General features: G+C 38.0%; 2 protein-coding genes across 2 annotated transcripts in view; one reads left to right on the plus strand and one right to left on the minus strand.

Moving 5' to 3' along the window:
* Positions 1 to 20,567, plus strand: part of LOC140925697 (uncharacterized) — a 108,198-nt gene that overhangs the window by 74,452 nt on the left and 13,179 nt on the right. The window lies entirely within an intron of this gene.
* On the minus strand, positions 6,798 to 16,169 carry LOC140927336 (uncharacterized). Its single transcript, XM_073376967.1, has 6 exons — positions 16,139 to 16,169; positions 12,122 to 12,400; positions 11,609 to 11,703; positions 10,025 to 10,108; positions 8,524 to 9,126; positions 6,798 to 6,929 (listed from the first exon to the last, which is right to left on the minus strand). Exons 1-6 carry the CDS (start codon positions 16,167 to 16,169, stop codon positions 6,798 to 6,800), a joined length of 1,224 nt encoding a protein of 407 aa, XP_073233068.1.

A 20,567-nucleotide genomic window follows, 5' to 3' on the forward strand; every position in this document is an offset into this window, starting at 1 on the left:
AACGGTTGGTTTTGTATAAGATTCCAGTTTTTCATTAAAACTTCTTTTAAAGTAGACACTGAGGGCTGGTACTGTGTCACAAAAGGCAATATTTCTTTTTCCTCTTTGTTGTTGTGTTTCAGGAGAGCAGACTCAAACCGTCATTCAGACTTGCTGATACTTGCTGATACTTGGTGACAATGTGGTGATGTACTCGCCCGCGTGACTTTTACGTGCACCGATCAGCTTATCATATAACACAGGGTATCAGATTTCCAAAAAACGAATTAGCTTTACCTTGGTCGTTGATGCATTTCATGTCTGTGATGACGATTCGGTGAACGAGATCTTTTCGACTGAGATTTCCGAGATCTGCGTAAAGAAAAATATCCTTTAATATCTGTCAAGGACAATGTATCTGATGCATAATGTTCTCTATTACTCTATTTACTCCTTCTGCAACAGTTGTGCAGCATTGCAATAATGAAGACCTTGTCACGGTTTTTGAAGGCATAACCACGTGAGAAATTACAGTGTTTCTATGAGAATCTAATGTCGAATAATTTATCAAGCTGAATTGAGGAATGAGTAGAACACTTAACTGACCGACTTGAAGATCGCCTTCGGCTCGCTAATCGCTGTGACCGTTCTCTCTGTTCTCTCGCTGGCGACCAGAAATAGGAACGTGATCTGGAAATATAAACAACAGTGCCCTTCAATTTGCGCGCAACATTTTACAACCATTATCTGAACAGAAAAATATGGCAAGAGTGTGGTAAAAATTGCAAAATAGTAGTTACATTTTCATACCGTCGTTCTCGACTTCTTTTTCTTGACTTGCCCATCTTGCTCTTCTTCGAGAGCCCGACACAGCGGAAACCGCAAATGCGCGAGTAAATGCAATATGACCAGGTTTTATGAGCCTGCGAGACTGAGCACCCCAGGCAAACCCTTGTTTTCAGTAAAACCGCTGGACGTCAACTATGAAATACGAGTAAGGTAAGCTTTAAAACTGATTATCGCGTGACGGAAGCGCTAAATATTATAAAGCCAGGTTTAAGTTTTTTCAGTAGACCTGAAAAGAGGTCTTTTTCCTTGCAAAACGAAGTATTCTAGTTTCTCATTAATAATGAAGTATCTGAAAAGCTCGATCCCTTATCCCTCAAAGACACACACAAACAATGGCTGATCCTGATCCCATGACTTGTGACCCGGGATCCCGGGTCTATGATCCCGATCCCGGGACTGTGATCCCTGATCCCATATACCTGGTTACGACCCTGTCATACGAAATTTTTGACCGGCTAAAAATTTCGACCAGAAACGGACACACGGATTTCACTCAGTATACACGGACTTTAAGAACCAGGTTGAATTTTTACTTTTTTCAGCGGTCTACCATCTGCCCATACACAAAGTATTACTGCCCAGCTGAGTTACCACAAATCCATGCAACCACACCTTTGCCGTACAAAAATTAAGCTGGTTATGGTGTTTACACCTCACCAGTCAAGTTTTCTACCCTATAGGTCAACAGTTTGACCTAGATTTTGGAATTCAAGTTTTCGAACGGCTAGGTGTCTAAATTTTTGTACTGTTAGCGACGTTCCTTGTGAACAGAGCAAAAAAGACGAATTTTCAACCAGTGGAAAATTCGTCCGGTGCCATGTGACCCATATTTCTGGTTATCAAAATGCGTTTGCTTGTCTGGTGTGTCGTAAATAAGAAGCTCAAATTTCGTCTCACGTCGTTTCTAATATGTCGAGCGCTAATAGTTAACATGACAATATTAGAATATTAGAATTTTTAGAATATTTACGACACGCCAGACAAGCAAACGCATTTGATAACCAACAATGTTAACCGTCTCTGATCGGCTTCAAATCCCTCTAAAACGACTCATAAAGACACAGAAACACAGGTAAATACATCTTATTAGTACATCACTGCGACAACTTTATTGAATGTATCTTCGACATGAAGATTTCAGTACCAAAACAATAATAAATGAAAAAAGTAAAATAAAAGTTAAGTAAGAAAGAAAGGATCAATTGAATATTATCATAAAAGAAAAAATACTTGGCTATGTACGGCTTCTCCGCTACTCGTATGGCAAGAAAGTTTAATTAGAGTTCTGATGCATAACAATTTACAATATTTTCAATATAGGAGGCACTGAGATTTAAGATGTTTTGATCGCACATAGACATTATATATAAAAATAGTGCCTTGCAAGACATTCGTAAAATTACTGTTTATCAAGTATAGGATCTCCAAGAAGATACCCCTTATATGAGAAAGTGATGAGTGGGTACATTTCAACAAATAGTGGAATTCATCACCAATTTCGGATCTATTACAAAGGGGGCAAAGCCTCTCAACTCCGGGTATCTTCTTGTAACGCCCAGATTCAATAGGTAGCAAGTGGCAAGAAATTCGCATTTTGGTTACTGCCACTCTTGTCTTAACGTTCTTTATTAAATCAAGATAAGATTCAAATCTGACTTCGTTTTTCACTTCAAATTTCTTTTAAACATTCTAACCAGGTATGGAAATGTCCTGTGATCAAGTATATACTAAAACAGTGGATAGTGGTTTTCGCGCGCTCTGATTGGCTACTCGATCAGTGAATATCCTGCAATATTCACTGATTCACAACTAATCAAGCAAGCTGTTCCCAAAATACACGAAGAAGGTGACGAAGTTCGGTTTGGAAGTTGTAACAGGTAAAGACTTGTCTTTTTGACTTGAATTTATCGACTGTAAAACCCGTGAAAAAGTTTTTTGTTTACAAATGCAAATTAAGCTTACGTCTTGCGTTATTTTATTTAGCTTGTTCGTAAATAAGCTGAAAACTAAATTTAATAATCTTTTTTACAGAATTATTTTAAATACAAAAAGAATTCACAACTCGTTTTGAAGAAATTTTCCCAAGAGCTAAACAAATGCCTTCAAAAGTTTTATTTGTCGGCAAGAAAAAGCGACGACCGCGGCCGTTCGGTCATTGCGCGCCAAAATTGTAATCGTTGGCAACAGTAAATGAGTTAAAAATCATCTTTTTTGTGCTCAATTATCTCACTCTTTTAGTATATACTAAAGCAATTATTCACCTCAGTGTCGATGGCTAGTGGTATTCACTGAGGTGAATAATTGCTATTTATTTTGTTGGCTAATACAGCGTTCGGGTTCCCTGTGTCGACTCTCATCGCTCGCCACCGCGCCTTTTTTCGCAGACCAAAGTGGAACCTACAATCCTGGACAAAAGTCCTTGGGACAGTGCTGTAGGATACTCGGAAAAAATTCTGGATACAGGCGTCCAACGTTGTTTGTAGGGTGGGGGAGGGGCTGGGCTTGTGTGAATTCAAAAAGCCCCACAAATAAAATTGTGTCATAAGATTTTTGTCCATGATTGTAGTATTTCGTCATGAAATAGAGGGGAATAAAAACACGAGCATGAACAGCATGCCATGTCTTCCACAATAGAGATAACAACATTTACCATGCATCAACTACCCTTTGTACTCTGAACAGATCGTAAAAAAAAGTCAAACACAGCAGCATAGAATTCACTAGCTTTATGGTGCAAAAGATTTTTAAATCCTATTAGCTTGAGTTTGATATGTGTTCGGAGTAAATTTTTCTGCTATCTAAAAATATACTTGTATCTGCACAGCAGAAATTTTATTATGTCCCATAAGAACTACAAAACATTTTTGATTGGAAAAAGGACTTGCATTTGAATAGAAATCGGCATCTTACCAAAAATATAGTTTCATAATATTTTAACCGTGATGAAGTCAATGATCAAATAAGTCTGAATAAAAAATTGTATACAAACTGTCGTATATAAGTAAATTAATAAGTAAAAATATCTCATTCGTGACTTGATTTCTTCGAAAATGCAAAAATAAATAAATAAATAAATAAAATAATTAACCCTGGCCAACGTGAAAAGTTGATAACAAAAATTCAAATATAACCTGTGGTAAAATCCTGGCAAATTAGGGATATTTCACGGTATGCCAGGAGAAAACATTAGATAACCTATATTATCCTATAGCACTTATTTTCAGTGCAGACCGACCAACACTTCGTTCAAATCACTGTCAATTCTGACCACCTTGGAAGACTGGGATGCACCGCAAAATATTCGCCAGCTCTTCAGCCCACTGATTGGCTGTAGTCGTAACATAAAAATATTTCACAAGTATTGAATAGTAAATATCCCAACAAAATTATTTACATGTAAGTGAAGGAAATGTAAAAGTAAAGAATAATTATAAAAATCTTAACCACTTAACGTATTTCCTCGAATAATAGACGTCCCTCGAATAATCGCCCCCTCCCACCACTGTACGTAACCCATCGATACCCATAGCGGTAAATCTTGAGGATGAACCTGAAGTGGAGTCTGATCCAGCAAAACTGATCAGTGACGACATCGAGGATATTGACAATGAAAATTAATCAAGGAACCAAATTTGGAACACTTAAAAAGCCTATGTTCAGTTTCTTTGATGTGATTATTTTTTTATTTAATGGGAAAATAGAACAAAATATTTTGGGAACGACTTCCAGTGAACAATCTGAAAATAATCGCCCCCCTTTTGGCGCGAAAAAAGAAATAATCGCCCCCGGCTATTATTCGAGGAAATACGGTATTTACCTATGAGGTGGGAGGAACTATTCGACCATTAGACATTGTGATTAATGCACTTTCCAAGAGGATTTGTTGACTAGCGAGTTACTACTACAATTAACCTACACCTCCAATTACAATTATACCTACAATTAACTCTTTTTATCATTTCAAAATTTGCAGTTCAATTTTCAATTTATCGTGCTCATAAATGATTCAAAGTCTTTTCCCCCGGCAATATCACCTTACTCTTCATCTTGATAGGCGTTGTGTTAATCCTCTCGTGTCATTATCCTACTCGGACATTGTCATTAACAAGTGGTTGAGCTCAGGACTGAAAAAGAAAAGACAACCAACAAGTTAATATAAGTCGTAGTTTAACCGATTAAAAAGATATTAAAATGAAAATGCTAATCACAATTCACATAAAGCTAATAACATTCTTCTTGAGTATAATTCAAAAGGTGTGTAGCTGTTTCGCGAATCTTGCGCGATTACTGTAAATGATCTAATTGACGCCCCCCCCCCCCCTCAAATAAACGCCTCTTGTTTTATAAACGTCCCCTCTACGGTGTTAAGTTTGTATTAGATGCCTCTTTCTAACAAACGCCCTCTGTCATATGAACGCCCCCCTGAAAAATTACTCTAAAAATCAAGGAATTAGAAAAAAGGAGCAACATCATTCCATTTATTCAGATTCTTGCTTTATTGCGTCTTATTGAATGTCAAGCTCGAATTAAGGATAGATTAACAAAGACAATAGTAATAATAATGATAATGATAATAATAATAATATTGATAATAATAATGATAATAATAATAATAATAATAATAACAATAATAATAACAATGATAATAAATGTCTTTATTTCGCCCGTTAAAATACATAGCAAACGTTACAGAGAGTAAAGGTATACAAATCATGAAAATTGCACAGATCATTTTCAATTATTATATAAAACCTGATAAAGCCTTGGATATCTATATTGTTAAATTGCCAAGTTGTATTGAAACCTTATTCTATTAAAATAGCAATTCTTAAAACGTTCTGTATTAATCCGTGGTAATTGAGTTGTTTGTGATCTTAACTTCTTGGATGACTCTTTGACTATAGCACCGGACAACAAAATCAGGTGCTGAGTCCATCACCAAAACAAGGTGCCAGTCTGAATTCATTTACAGACCAATTTGTTTATATGTATTTTGTTACTGTAGTTATTTTTTTATCTCAGTTAATTTTTACTTCTCCATTGTTTTTGGGTAAGGTAATGTATGCTAATGACTTTGAAACAAAAGAAAAACAAACTAAAATAAAAAATTAACGGCAACATATATACCTTTTCTTCCCTAATTTCTCAAATTAACATCATCATTTGCCCCCCAAACAACCAGAATGCCCCCTTAATAAGACCCTGGCAATACTAAATGTGGTGCGGTTTTTGTTCCTTAATTACTCGGGATTCCTTTACAGATCTTTAAATCCAAGAAGTAACGACAGGAAAGGTAAGACACTGTGTTGACAAAACTGTTGCATTTTTGGTCATTTTTGGTAAGCTGCTTTACAAAGGCAAGGGGAACTAGGGCAAATATGGAGGTATGGCAAAAATAAAAATAGTCCCCTGAGGGGACATGTGCTTAATGGCAATGAATAGTCTGTATTCTAGTAACCATGAAAAAGAAAAAGGGGCAAAGCCGGGTATAATCGAACCCGGTACTTACTCCTTGCATTACGAGGACAATAGAAATGACCTTACGGACGGACAGACGGACTTATACAGGCGTTGTAATAAGCCAGTAAGCAAGAAGGAGTGTGATCAATTTCCAGGGATTATGCGCAATCTTTCCAGGGACTTAGCGTAATCCTTCGAAGGATTTTAAGCGCAATCTTCCCGGGGATTAGAGCAATCTTGCCAGGGATTTGTCGCCATCTTTCCAGGGATAAAGAGCCATCTTTCCAGTGATTTTAAGCGCAATCTTTTAAGGAATTTAGCGTCTTCTTTCGAGGGATTTAGGGTGACCTGTTCAGTCAGGACCAAGGCATTTTGCGTCAGTGATAATTTGACTTATACTTGAAGTACTCATCTCCCAGGATCGCTACCATAAGAATACAAGCACAAACTCACGGGTGGCGATGAAAAAAAGTACACCATGACATGACATTTTAATAACTATACATTCTTCAACTAAGCATAATAATGAATAACAAAATAGTCAGACAAACCCGTTTCATAGTCCATATATTTGAAAGATATTGTGGACAAAATGGTGCGGATATACTGTGACGTTTTCGAGACTTGCGGATGCGCTTTCTCTAAAAAATTTATTGATACAATGAACAAATAAGTAAGTAAGTATAAGTAAACCAAATTACAACTGATAGAGCTTTTCTGTATTCAACTAAAGACAACACGTTCTAGTACTGAAAGAGAGGTAGAGAAAATCTAAAATCATTAGAATTCCTGCTCTACAAGTTCACCCATCTCCCCTTAATTCATTATAGTGACCTTAAGATCCGAAAACGGCGACGGTGGCGAAAACGTCGCTTAAAATGTGACTTTGACGTCTACCAACCTCAGGGTTTATTCTAGAGCGCGACCTTGTGGGATTTCCGCAATTTGGAAAAAAATGCCGCATGAAATTTACGTTGCCGCGTCAAGTGGGGCGCCCCAAAAAATAGACCCAGGGATAAGTGCAATTTTTTTTTTCAAACAACGGATGTGGAATGTGGTTTCAGTGACCAGAATAAAAAAAAAAGGGCCCTGAGGAACAGGTTAGGGGAGGAATCCTTCGACACCTTGATGACAGTTTCAATTGAAGGACCTCCCTTGTCCAAATTTGATTGTCATGAGGCCTGCCAGGTATGCGTACGAAAAAGAACAGGGAAAGTAGAAAAGTCACGATCTGAATCACGAGTCACGGAGGCTTTTTTCCAAACTTGTGGCCTAAAAGAAACAAAATTATTCATCCTAATGTTGGATGAAAGTACAGAATATATGTAGCAAAAAGCTTTCCATTTACGTTAAAGCATTAGAGTCATTTTAACTTGATGTTCAGTACTTGCAAGTCTGTAAATGATAATTCCAATAAAAGTTCGTTTTCTCATGAAACAGTCCGTAACAATAAGTTCAAATACCTTTTCGGGGACCCCCTTTCAAAGACCCCTTTTCTTGAAAAAGGGCCCCCTAAAATTACAGAAGGGGGCCCATTTGACCCTTATTGGTCAATTTCTAGAATAAACCCTACAACCTTCATCACGATTATTCCTACTCACTTACTATGTCAAATGTAGGCGAACTCCCCTTGAGTTTAATTCCTACGAGCCATATTCAAGTTCAAAACGAGAAAGAAAAATTTTTTGACGTCGCTTGTTGACGTCCTCCCTAAAACAAGCAAATTTGTTGTTTTGCTGTTTTGCCAATCCTGACACCAATTGCCTTTTTGACGTTCCCGATCCCGTCGCCGTCATCAGATCTTAAGGTCCCTGTTAAAGAGTTTTAAACTATGATGTGATGGCTTGAGGCAGGCTATGATCGACAAGTGGAGAACTCACTTTGATTCGGCCAAATTTGAACATATGGATAAATAATTGACAATTATTCCTCGAGCCCGAATGGGCTGTGAGGAATATTGACTCAGAGGCCATGAGGGCGAGAGGAATAATTGTTTTAGTAAAATCCAACTAGTTGGTAAAAAATATCGAGAATAAAAAACTTTTAGCTAGTTAAAGCTAGACTTTAATCCTTTTTTGCCACCAAAAAGCCCCGCTTTTCGCTACTAGGGAGCTATAACATACAGCCTAGTAGTAGCTCAACCAATGAGAACGCAGCATTGATAATAGACCACTGGTTGGATTTTACTTACAATAATTATTCGTGCATTGCATCATTTTTTCTAATCATAATAACCTTGTATACCTTCTTGTTTTCAATTTTCCCCTGACAAAGGAAGCTTGAGAGCAGCTTTTCGACTTCATCAAGGTGTTTCTTTTGCATCTTGCTCCACTTCTCTAATTCTTCAACTTGAGCGACTTGCTTGTGATTGAAATGTTGCTTCATGGTTTGAAGCTGCTTAATTTTAAGGAAAAATTTCCTTTCCTGATCTTTGAATTCCCTTATGGAGTCACAAAGTAGTTTAATACACATGAAGTTGTCTTCTCCAAGCTGAGCAGCCTCTCCAATCCACTTAATGAGACCTTTGAAAATTCCAACAAAATAGGTTTTGTGGTCCTCGCAGGAAAGTAGGTGTTGTGTTGCAACTTGTAGTGGCACTAATGTTGGCTGTGCATTCTTTGGAGGTGGCCTTGTAATCCTTGTACAAGTTTCGCCATCACATTTGTAATTGTAATCTATTTTCATTTTGTTGTTCAGGTCTTGCACATCCTTATTTAGTTCTTCAATCCCAGCAAAGGAACAGCGCTTCAACTTTTCTTGGAGTTTCTGCTCTTCTGTTTTTCCCACGTCCAGGGTAGCTGAAGCTACTTTTTCTAGGAACTCTTCATTATTTAGGATCTGCCAATTAAAACACAGGTTTTAATTCTAATTACTATTTACTAATCATCATGGCAGAACATTGTCAAAGAACTAAAAACATACAGTAGACTCCGTGATAAGGAAATTTAAAGCCAAAAGGATGGAAGTAAGACGCAAATGCTTCATTTCCAGCCATAAGAGAGGGCCGGTTTAAATTATCCAAAGTAGGGCACTTTCAATAAACCAAGAGTGTCAATTATCATACCATCCCCTCATTAAACCAAAGCCTATTTGTTTTGATAACGATCGATTTCGACATACATTTCAAAAGAAAAATCAAAGATAAAAAAGTAACACGATGTCTCGATGACTCCATGTCATCATTATCAAATGCGAAGAAAATTAGCATGAATACATACATACATACATACATACATACATACATACATACATACATACATACATACATACATACACACATACATACATACATACATACATACATACATACATACATACATACATACATACATACATACATACATACATACATACATACATACATACATACGGAAAAAAAAGTGTCAGGAATATGTAAAGATAAATTGAGGCGTGAAAATGGAGCAAAATGTTTTTCTGGGTTATAATCTTTCAGTAAAGTGATTTTTGGGGTGTGGCTAGGTTCCCGGACCTACGCACAGTTTTCCAAATACACTCAAACCTGCCTTCCAAATCGTAGCCTGCGAATACATACTCCTTTCTAAGCAGAAAGAAAATATTGTACATGGTTTCAGACAAGCGGAAATGGAGGTGAAAGTTTTCTGTCCTACGTTTTTGGCTAGAGGCACCGTGACTAGAAAACGGACTGACTCCGGATTAGAAGTAGACCTCTTCTAGCATGGAAACTCAAATACTCTGCTCTACCAAATAAATTTACCTCTTTAGTGTTCCACGGTCCTTTGCTTCCATTAACTGCTTTTACAATAAATTTATTTCCATCAGCATCTACACAGAGAAAAACCTGTAAAAACAGAAAGAGATTTTTGTGACGTTTGCAAATGATATTGACACAGGGTCAATTTTTCCACTATTTTAAACATCCTTACAATATAATACTCATTGTATTGCCTTGCCGTTTCTGTTTGCACATTATTAACGTTGCATCTAACCAAAGAAAACACGAATACGGTAAGAAATCATTGGACGATGCAGATCCTTCAAAAATTAGTGTTGCCCCATCTCAGAGCTCTATGACACTGAACGTCATGATGTTTTGGGGGAAACTTTTCTTGAGACAGCCAAAAGGAAATCTAAAATAGCCGACCGCGAAAGTCGACTTCCAACGTGTCGCTAATTTCCAATAATTGTTTGTCACACAGAGACTGGGGGAGTCATGGAAAAGGAATGAAAATCTTTGTGATGGTGGTAAACGCGAATCTTTATTGACAATTTTTGCCTCATTAACATATGCTAATCACTTTCTGATGACGCTAATAATATACAAACTCTGAATATTGAAAGGACATAACAGTTTCAGTTATTTTTGAAAATTGGAGCCCAATACACCGAATGGTTTCGGAGAAATTCTCTTCTAAAAATCGAACTTTTTACAGAGAATGTATGGTTTATTGACGTTTTTGCCACCCAGCAATTTCGCAGTTTTTGATGGCTGATATTTCCTTCAATATTGCTTGCAAAGAGTTGAAAATTGTACAAATTGCTTAACTTAATCAGCTCTTTCAAGATTTGAATTTAGTTCGTATATACGGTCACGGCTTCTATGACTTAACTCGTGTGCTAATGAGGAAAAATGTAAGCAATGACGTCAGCATTGATTCGCCTATAGGGAGACTTGGGAAGGGGGAAAGTGAGTTTAGATCCCCGGGGAGACATTCAAGGACAGTTTGGATGGAGGTGTAATTCTGCCAAGGCCTTCAAACCATGACCCTGTTTAAGACAAGAGACCTTATTTTATGAGCCTGACTCATCGCTTTCCATATTGAGAATAAATAAACAACTTTTCAAACTAACATCATGGAATTATATTATTTGGAAAAAAAAAATTGGTACCACAAATGTTGACCGGCCATTGCCAAACTTCACACCCTTTTAAAGGCTTGTGATCCAAAGAGAAGACGTGTTCAAGAGCTCTGAATAGTAAAACTGTATATCCTGGTTAAGACTCAAGACCCTGAATACCACCCTGTTCAGTAGCACATACCCTGAAAATTTCAGGCCAAATAAGAGCATGCCCCCCCCCCCCTCCCAACTGGGGTTTGAGACAGTTTATTAATAAAATTTAACGATTGTCCATTTCTACAGCTTATAAATAAATATTTCGCGAGACAAAGTAATAATACCAAAAACAAAAAACAAAAATGGTAAACCAGAGTCGATAGAGGCCAGTGTGAGGGTGATCCCTAGAGGCAAATTTTGTCAGATATATGACCTGTACAAAATGGTAATACTGAATAAACTTGTTGTTGTATATGAATATTTAAAAGAAAAATAACTAATTAACCTTGTCCTGTATGGCATTCTGTACTGTCAAACTGATCACGTCACCAGTGGAAACTGGTACACTTGTTGGTATCTCCAATGCATTAGTTTTCTCTCCTAAAGTCAAACAAATAAGATGATTGACATGGGGAAAATGAAAAAATAAATCACCCTACACACAGCTGACAAACAGAGTCAGTTAATTGTCCGTATTCAACCTGTTTTACAGATGGACAAAATGCTCAAGGTTCATGTAACATGAACGTCAATTTTCTCAAAACGATATCAATACACAATCAAGAGAAAAATTTGTGAGAATTAATGGAATTATCACCTAGAGGAAAACGCTTGGATCTTTTACTAAATTCTCTCTACTTATTCTCTATGGAAATGTATACGAAGTGTAGAGACCAGTTTGGAGAATTTGTTGGTGGATATTGGGGCTTGAAGGGATAGACATGGTCCCTGTACAAGACAAGTGCTGTTCTGTCATATGTGCTTTCAGTATATATACTCAATGTAATCAGTAACCTACCGAGCAGTTTTTCAGCAATTCTTTTTCTTCCTATCTTCTCTAAAACATCTGCCAGATGACCAACTGTAGCATTACACCCTTCCTGCTGTTTCCACAGGATCAAAAGATCATTCGCTTTGGTCCAGTCATCTTTGTTCTCCTCATCAATGTTTTTAATCTTTGCTGCTGCAATCTTAAGCCTGGGTCCCAGCTGACGCCAGCAAGTCTCTAACTCGTCACTGATTTCAGCAATCTGAAATCCTGGGATAACTTCATTTCTCGGATTGATAGTCGTAGTTTCTAAGAAAAAGATAGAGAGAATTTAACATACCTTATTATAGGAAATTAACGCTCCATGAAATTAACGCGAATCGTTAAAATTCGCGTTAATTTAAGTCGCGTTAATTTTGTTGAGCGTTAATTTCCGCGACGTTAATTAAGTGCAGCGTTAATTTCCGCGCTCTTAATTTCCAGTATTTTAACCCCAATTTTGGAAACTGTCCAGACATTCTTGACACCTAACTACAAGCTATCTTTCTTTCCATTTACCCTTTATTTTTTCATCTTTCACAAAAGCTGAGGCGAAGGTTTACAATATTTCGAGTTCATCTTCATCGTTGTCGCTGTCAGAAGTGATGTCAGCTCAGTTTTGTTCAGTTTTGAATTTTTTTGCATCCAGTGTTGAAATAAATTTGTTCCAGTTGTCACCACCAACTGTGCCTTAATCGCGTTAATTTCCTTTATTATGAAATTCTACCTCCTCTTTCGCTTTAATTTTTCTTTATTCGAAAGTCGTTTTCTGTTAAATTCGCGTTAATTTCCAATACCTTAATTTCATGGAGCGTTAATTTCCTATAATAAGATATATTATTTATGAGACAGTTCATTCTAAGAAAATATCCACACACCCCTCCCCATGGTTGGAACTTTCAGGTTAGTTACTTTCAGGCTCGGAGGCCCCCTCCTTTAACTTCAAAACTGCTCATGCTACGGCCACCGAAATTACACAGAATGGTGTACTCATCATTTCCCACTTCAATTAGTCATAATTTAATTGACATAATGACATAATCTTACATATTGGTTAATTTCTTAACAGAGTTCAGATTTCTCCCGACGACTGACGTAGAGCGAAAAATACTTATAAATAGAAGGGTATCTGATAAAATCAGGAAGTTGGCTAACATTTAAATAATCTTTAACACTGGCAGTGATGTCATGATGACGTCATTTACCACCAAAAAAGGAACTGGAACTATTTCATTAAGAGTTATAATGACTTTGATAAAATAATGCTTAATTATGTGTAACAGAATAATATTTCTTCGGTAAAAATAGATATAAAACCTTTTTTTTTTTAAAGAAAAAAATGCAAATTTTGAAAAACATGGCCTTCAAAACTCGGTTGCCATCGTTACAACGACTTTAAAACGATCCTATACATATAATTTCTGGGAAAAGCCGCCACGTTTGATGGTCATAGCTTGAACGGTTTTGAAGTTATTTATCTTTCAGAGCGAGGGGAAGTCTCAAATGCTCCCCCGGTCAGAATAGGGTTAAAAGAGGGTGAAGAATTTCACTCAAGTATTTGCGCGGGTTTCTAATTCCGCGGCATAGTCTTAAGACTAATCTGTGGAACTGCAGACCATGGAACCGTGGGACCTGCGGAACCGGCGGAACCTACGGAACCTAAAGAAATGACAGTGTTTTTATAACAACTATCTTAATTTGGCTAACGTGATAAAATAATTAGTTACAACTATTTTTTTATAATAACTAAGCGATTTCTCGCCCGCTGATTGGTCATGAGCTACTGTCGATAACAGGAAAAACCACATGGAAATGAAGTGATGGTGGCGCAGTCTGTTTTTCTCTTTCCCACGAGCGATTTTCCGCGAAAAGTCAACGGAAATGGACGACAAAAACTGTCAATATAATAATGTTATTGTAAAAGACAAATCGACAACAATTTTCCATGGTCTGTTCTGTTACTGACTATAGAATTGACGTCAAAATGTTCAAAACTTTACAATGAAACCACTTGCCTGCGGCTTGTTGTTCCACTTTAGTTTTGAACATTTTGACGTCATTTCTATAGAGGAAGTCCTCGAATCGTGGCCTTTGGGCTTGTTAGTACGCCGGAAGGCAAAGAGAGGTATAGATTTAAACACAGTAGGATGAGAGAAAGATGAGGGTATTGGCGCCTGCTGTCACTTCCTTAATATACCGACCACCTACATCCACCATACACACGGAAACTCTTTGCGACCTCATCAAGTTAATTCTCACTATAAACGTATATTTTTATTCCATCTCTTACATAAATACTCTTCAGCCCACTATTAAATTTACGTCTAACTACTCATGCATGCAAATCTCCTTTCTCGACGTCAAGGTGACGGTATCATTGAAACTGTTCTTTAATACTAAACCTACAGACAAACATCACTATCATTTTCGCTTATCATGTCGCCTCTTCCTAGTCTGCGTAAAAGGTGCTTCATGAGTCAAGCGAGGCAAACACGGCGTTTCGCGCGAATCTTTCTCTTCCCTTCGTCTCGCGATTCGTGCTCGTCTTGTGCGAAATGTCGTGTTCACCTCGCTTGGCTCATAAAGTGCCAGTTATGCAGGCTGCCTCTTACACACTAAACGAGCTTTTCCATTCAGCCTCGCCCTGAAAATACGACGTATATGTTCCTCCAACGAGACGCACAAACTTCGTTGTAATGAAATAACACAGTACTTTAACAGACGTGGATACAATGTCGGTTTCCTCAACCGGAGGATAGTGTTCACACTATCACATGCACTGACGCACTCAAACCCAGCGATGCCATAACTGACTCACCCACACGTATTCCTCTTGTTGTCGGATACAACTCAACCCTTCCCCAAATGTCATCTATTTTTCACAAACACATTTACATACTATCTTCCTTCCAACGTTGTTCTACTGTGTTTAAATCTCTACCTCTCGTTCCCTTCAGAAGTACTAACGAGGAGGATTTCCTGTTAGCTCTAGATTAAAGTTAAAATACACTGTGTACAGTCCCCTATTTCTCCGCAAGATCGTCGAGAACGAGAGCAACAGTGACCGAGTCTAGCTCAAAGGTGAGAGAGATAACTATCTACCTCGATTTGGAGGGTGGGGGACGATTTGGGAACCCCGATGCCCACCCTCTCAGTACATTTCAAATCAACAAAATGGCTGCCAGTGACGGTAAGTGCTCAATCTCGACGATCTTAAGGAAAAATGGGGCACTGTAAACAGTCTATCAATGTTATAATTAATTGCAATGAATTATTTTATTACGTTAGCCAAAGGCAGTTGTAATAAAAACAGTCATTTCCTTAGGTTCCGTGGTTCCGCGGTCTGCAGTTCCACAGAATAGTCTTACCCGTCTTATGGTCCTTGGAAAGAACAAATAAAAAGTCCTTCGTCGACTTACATGTATCTTGCCTATATATCTATAACGATGACTTCCTCGAGTTCTAAATGCACATGGGGTTGTAGCTAGGTACATCAATATCAACTTTAACATTTATATAAATAATAATAATTCCATTATTTGCTTTCGGCAGTATTTGTAGCACTAATGCTAGTGGGGCCGAGCAAATGTATGAAACAAATAATTTAAATCAAACATAACATAACAGGGTTAAGAATCCTAACTGGTCGGAGGTCGAACCAGTTAGCTATTTACAAGCGTGGTCGAGGATTTGAACTCGGGACCACCGAGAACAAATCCAGCTAACGGTCAGAGCGGCACTTAAACTCGGGTCCTCCGAATTGTAAAGCCAGCGCTCTAACCACTCGGCCACGCTGTCTATTCAATGACTGAACTTTGTAAAATAAAGTTAAGATTATCACCTTTGAACATATTTTCGCAACAGCTCTTTGGTTGTTCTTGGGGAGAATGCAAAATTGTGCTGTCCATGTCAGTTACATGTGAACTCATTGGCATATCGCGTCTCTCCATTGCCGTTTAGCTGGTTCGGAATCTGCTTCTTAATGCTACTCATATGACAAGGACATACCCTTAAATATTCCATCTTGCATCATTTCCATTTTGGTAATACTTCCACAAAAACCCCCAACAATAGGAGATATAGTAACCCAAAGGAAAATAACGCACTTACTCCCTCGTAAGGTCATTTTTGGTCAGTCTTTCGTCATTCTAGTTAAGAGATAAACGAGCAGCGTTTCGCAGCGGTGGCAGACAAAGTTGCAAATGGCCTTTTTTTTCCCCATTGCACAGTATTGTATCTAGAAATGAGATTTTGTTTTCAGAGATTTCTGCTGTAAATTTGATAATAGCGTCGTGATTGTTTGCTTGTTTAATACAATAGAATAGATGTCTTTAATAAATTCAAAAGATAAAAATACCTATCTCAAGTTACAAGTTAAACAAATTAAAAAAAAAAAAACAGGGGTACTCAACGGCGGCTTTCTCCTTAATGCATTGATAACACTTTTAAGGCTATCCAGAGGATTTTTTTAGTATGTCTAGAAATTAGGCCTAGATGCAAATATCCGGATATTTTCAAAGATCTTTAGAAGATTTTGAGATATTTAGAAAATCTCATGATATTTAGGAAAAAAATTGTGATATTTCAGAATTTTGTAATGAAAAAAGCACTGAAATCATGTTTTTTCTAGGACGCTACTTCAATGCTAATTAGGGCATGGGTACTTCAGTGACAAAAATTCAACCAATTCTCCACATATGGGCCTGTTGTAATCTGATTCAGCAATATTCTCCAGTTATGATATATGCAACGTAGCTAACAACAAAATGGCTGATGACGTACTCTCTGAGCCGAGCACTAACCCAACGATAGTGTCTCTTTTAGACCACTGTAGGCCTCCAGCACCTAAAAGTCTTTCAGGAACTCTGCCTGTATTAAAGTGCGGTACCCTAGTCTTCTTGTAGGCTGAGGGGTACTGTGTAAATAAGGCTGTCTTTATGTGGAATCGTTTAGAGTTTTGTTGTATGCTGTACAAGAATATAATTTCCTGAAATTTGCTGAAATTTGTGTTGACATTTTAGACGACAGGCTATTTTTTTGTGTTTTTACTGTAATATTTATGAAATGAAGCCAGAAATTTTTGAGATATTTAGAACTTTTTCGAGATATTAAGAAAAAAATTTCGACATATTTAGAAAAAAAATCGGGAATTTCCGGAAACATATTTAGGCGATTTTTCGTGATATTTGTATCTTAAGGCCTATCGATCTCATGTAATCCAGGAAAGTGCAAAGAACTAACCATGCGTCAAAAAGGGTTTGTAGAGGAACTGTTTAAAATACATAACATTCCGCAATGCAGTGAGCTTAACTTTTAGGTGTGATATTCAGGTAGAATTGTAAATACGCAAGTTACGTGGGTGAAAAGCTTGTTAAGTCTTTAAATGCTTGCACGTAATAAGAACTCTTCGGCAAGAGTTGTAAAATCAGGAGGAGCCGGATTATGTGTTTCAATCAATTGCTATGCCTAATTTTTTCTATGTTTATCGGTGTACGGAGCCTCCGCTTCTGATCTTAAACGTAGAGCATTTTTTAGATAAGTGCTATAAACGCAGGTATATATCGAGGAAATTGAATATAAGGGAGCTGCTTAAAAGATCAAATTGCCGCACTTTTAGAAAGTCATCGGGAACTAATTCGGCCCTTGTGAAGATTTTACCAAAAAGAAATTTCACCAGTTACACACACGCCATGCATTCATCATCCTATAATGGCGACAGAGCGCTTCAAATCGTTCTATGTGAATAGACTTATCGTTAGCTCTGATATTAATTCCTTGACGCAATTAGATGTATAAAAATTAATGTATTAAAGAGCACTTTAACTTTTTTCAAGGGCACCCAACTACTTTTTTCTGTAAAATATCTGTTCGGAGAAGCAAATATGGGACTAGAATTTCCCATTACTTGAGGACGGCGAATATTTTCTAGAGGAAGGATATTCGATATTGGTCAAACAGAACCTCAAGTCACACACAAAGCATGCGCCTCGTTAGAAGGTCACTCATCAAGAAGCATATCCGTGAGTGTTCGGAGAAAAACAGGAAGTCCCAGATCAACTTCCTCAGTGGAGATTCCATGAGTCTACAGCATATGTTATAAGATCTTTTTGTGAGCTTTTTGTTACATTTTTTTAGAGAAATATTACTGAACTGTATATTAGGTTTAATGTCACCTTTCACAAGCTTTATTAGTTTTCAAGCTACAATGGAGGTCAATGTTGGGACCCTTCAACTGATATTGCTAAAACTGGCGACCCCTCCCCTCCCAACCCAAACAAAGTTGAATTTGGAGCAAAATGGGTGAAACTGAGTGCTTTTTTTGGCCACAAAATTGCTAGGGGAAGGTGGAGGGTGGGGGGGGGGGGGGGGGGGGGACGACGCGATGAACCCAAAGCCGAGCAAAAAAATGTCCTTAGGAGCAGAATTCTACGGAATTATTGCTTGCAAGGGCTTTTTCACACAGTCCCAAGTTCTTTTGTCGTCCATTGTCCGAAATAGATTTACAGCGATAAAATGAATTTTTCGTCATCTTTCACTACAAAAATATAGGAAACTTTTCATTAGAACTGTTAAAGTGTAGTTTTTTTAAGAGAATGCTTTCTATGCGCCTAGTTGATCCGTCTGTCGCGCTAAAGAGTTACGGATACCTTGCCAAACGGGGGTATTCGGCGTGGACATTCAGTTAACCCAAAAGGAACTAAGTGATTATTTGAACGACGTGTTTTGGATTGTGCTCTTAAAGGCATTTAATGCTGTTAGTACTTATTTTTACTATCTGAGAAGATGCATTTACAAGACACAAAAGGCATTTCTTAGCCAAGCCAGAAAATGTCCCTTTTTATACCCTACAAACTAACATTCTCTAAGGCCCGTCCCAGATATACTTAGAGCGCGCTCTGTAGGTTCTGCGTCATCGTGTGACGACGGAGACATGAAAAAATTTCAGAAGATTGTGTAACACTTTAGCGATCAAACAGCCAAATTAAACGGTGAACATAATCCCCTGTGACTTCTGCTTCGCTATCATTGTTCCGTTGACTGCTCCCAACATATCTGCCCTGATATTGCCAAAAATTACTATGCGTGACCTATTCTATACTTCGCGTTACTCCACAGTTCTCACAGTTCTCACCCTACAGTTCTCCCCTGTAAAAACTACATTTTCCTGCGTTTCAAAAAGTGATAAGCAAATTATGTGCTTTCACATATTGTATCTCATCTAGTCTGAGAGAAGAACGTGCTTGTACTGGAAAGTCTCAAGCATAATACCCTGCTTTTAACAGTTCTCGCCCCTAACTAAATAATAGGCAAAATTTCAACGGGGCCTAGCCGAAGGCTGGCACCGCGGGCGGGGGGGGGGGGGAGGGGGGGTACTCCCGCGAATTTTGGATAGGGGTGTGCCGCCAAGGTTCGTGAACCCTAACCCTATTTAAGGACTAAGAAAGCGAAAACTGATACCCTTTTTAAGGCCGAATGCCGAAAAATGACACCCTATTCAAGGAAAAAACAAAATTATTAATAGCATGAAAAGGAAAACTTTATTTCTTCTCTGTAACATTGGATGTATAGCATCAAGCATAAAATACTAGAGTAAGCCTAGTTAAAAAAAAAAAACTGTTCCCTTTAGGCGGGCGTTTTCACACTCCAGTATTAGATAATACAATTAAGCTACCCTATCTAAGGACCACACCAGGGACAGAAACAAAAGGGTCAAAAAAGGTACCCTATTTAAGGACCGAGAACCTCAAAAACCATACCCTTTTCCGCGGCACGTACCTATATAGCCCATATGTTGGAGTACCCCACCCCCCCCCCCCATCCCCGGGGGGCGGGACATGTTAACAGGCGTCACTCAGTGTAACGCAACCTCGAGATTCCGTTACTCTGTCGTATTTGGCATCAATGTTAAAGATACTATAAAATATCGACCATTTGACATGTCTGAAACTATTGCCGAAAGTGTTACTGACGCTACATTGCTTTTTACAAAGACACGGAAGAAATTTTGCAAACGTATCACAGAAAAGTGCTCTATAGGTGATACGGTTAAATGTCGTGATTATTTCCAGCACTCTTAAAGCAAAAGAATAGCTTTTCTGGTCTGAAAAAATATATCATACCGTCGTCAATAGATCAATTCCAGCATTAAGGTAATCATTGTGCAAAACTTCACAAGGCAACTTCTAGTTTTCTAAACAAAGTGGTTTTCAGACAATGGAGGTCAAAAGTGCTGGGACCTTTCCAGTGACATTACTAAAACTTGCGACCCCTCCCCTCCCACCCTAAACAAAGTTGAATTTGGAGCAAAATGGGTGAAACGGAGCGCTTTTTTGGCCACAACATTGCTAGGGGAAGGTGGAGGGGTGGGGGGGGGGGACGACGCGATGAACCCAAAGGCCGAACAAAAAAATGTCCTTAGGAGCAGAATCCTACGGAA

Source organism: Porites lutea, chromosome 2, assembly GCF_958299795.1.
Source record: "Porites lutea chromosome 2, jaPorLute2.1, whole genome shotgun sequence".
Lineage (NCBI taxonomy): Eukaryota > Metazoa > Cnidaria > Anthozoa > Scleractinia > Poritidae > Porites > Porites lutea.

What these genes read in the sequence shown, in the direction of transcription:
- LOC140927336 (XM_073376967.1), bottom strand. Translation starts at nt 16,169, where the DNA reads ATGGAAATGATGCAAGATGGAATATTTAAGG. An exon ending in GCAAGATGGAATATTTAAGG is followed by an intron (nt 12,401 to 16,138) that starts GTATGTCCTTGT and finishes TCTTTTTCTTAG; the next exon opens with AAACTACGACTATCAATCCG. An exon ending in GACCGTGGAACACTAAAGAG is followed by an intron (nt 9,127 to 10,024) that starts GTAAATTTATTT and finishes TTTAATTGGCAG; the next exon opens with ATCCTAAATAATGAAGAGTT.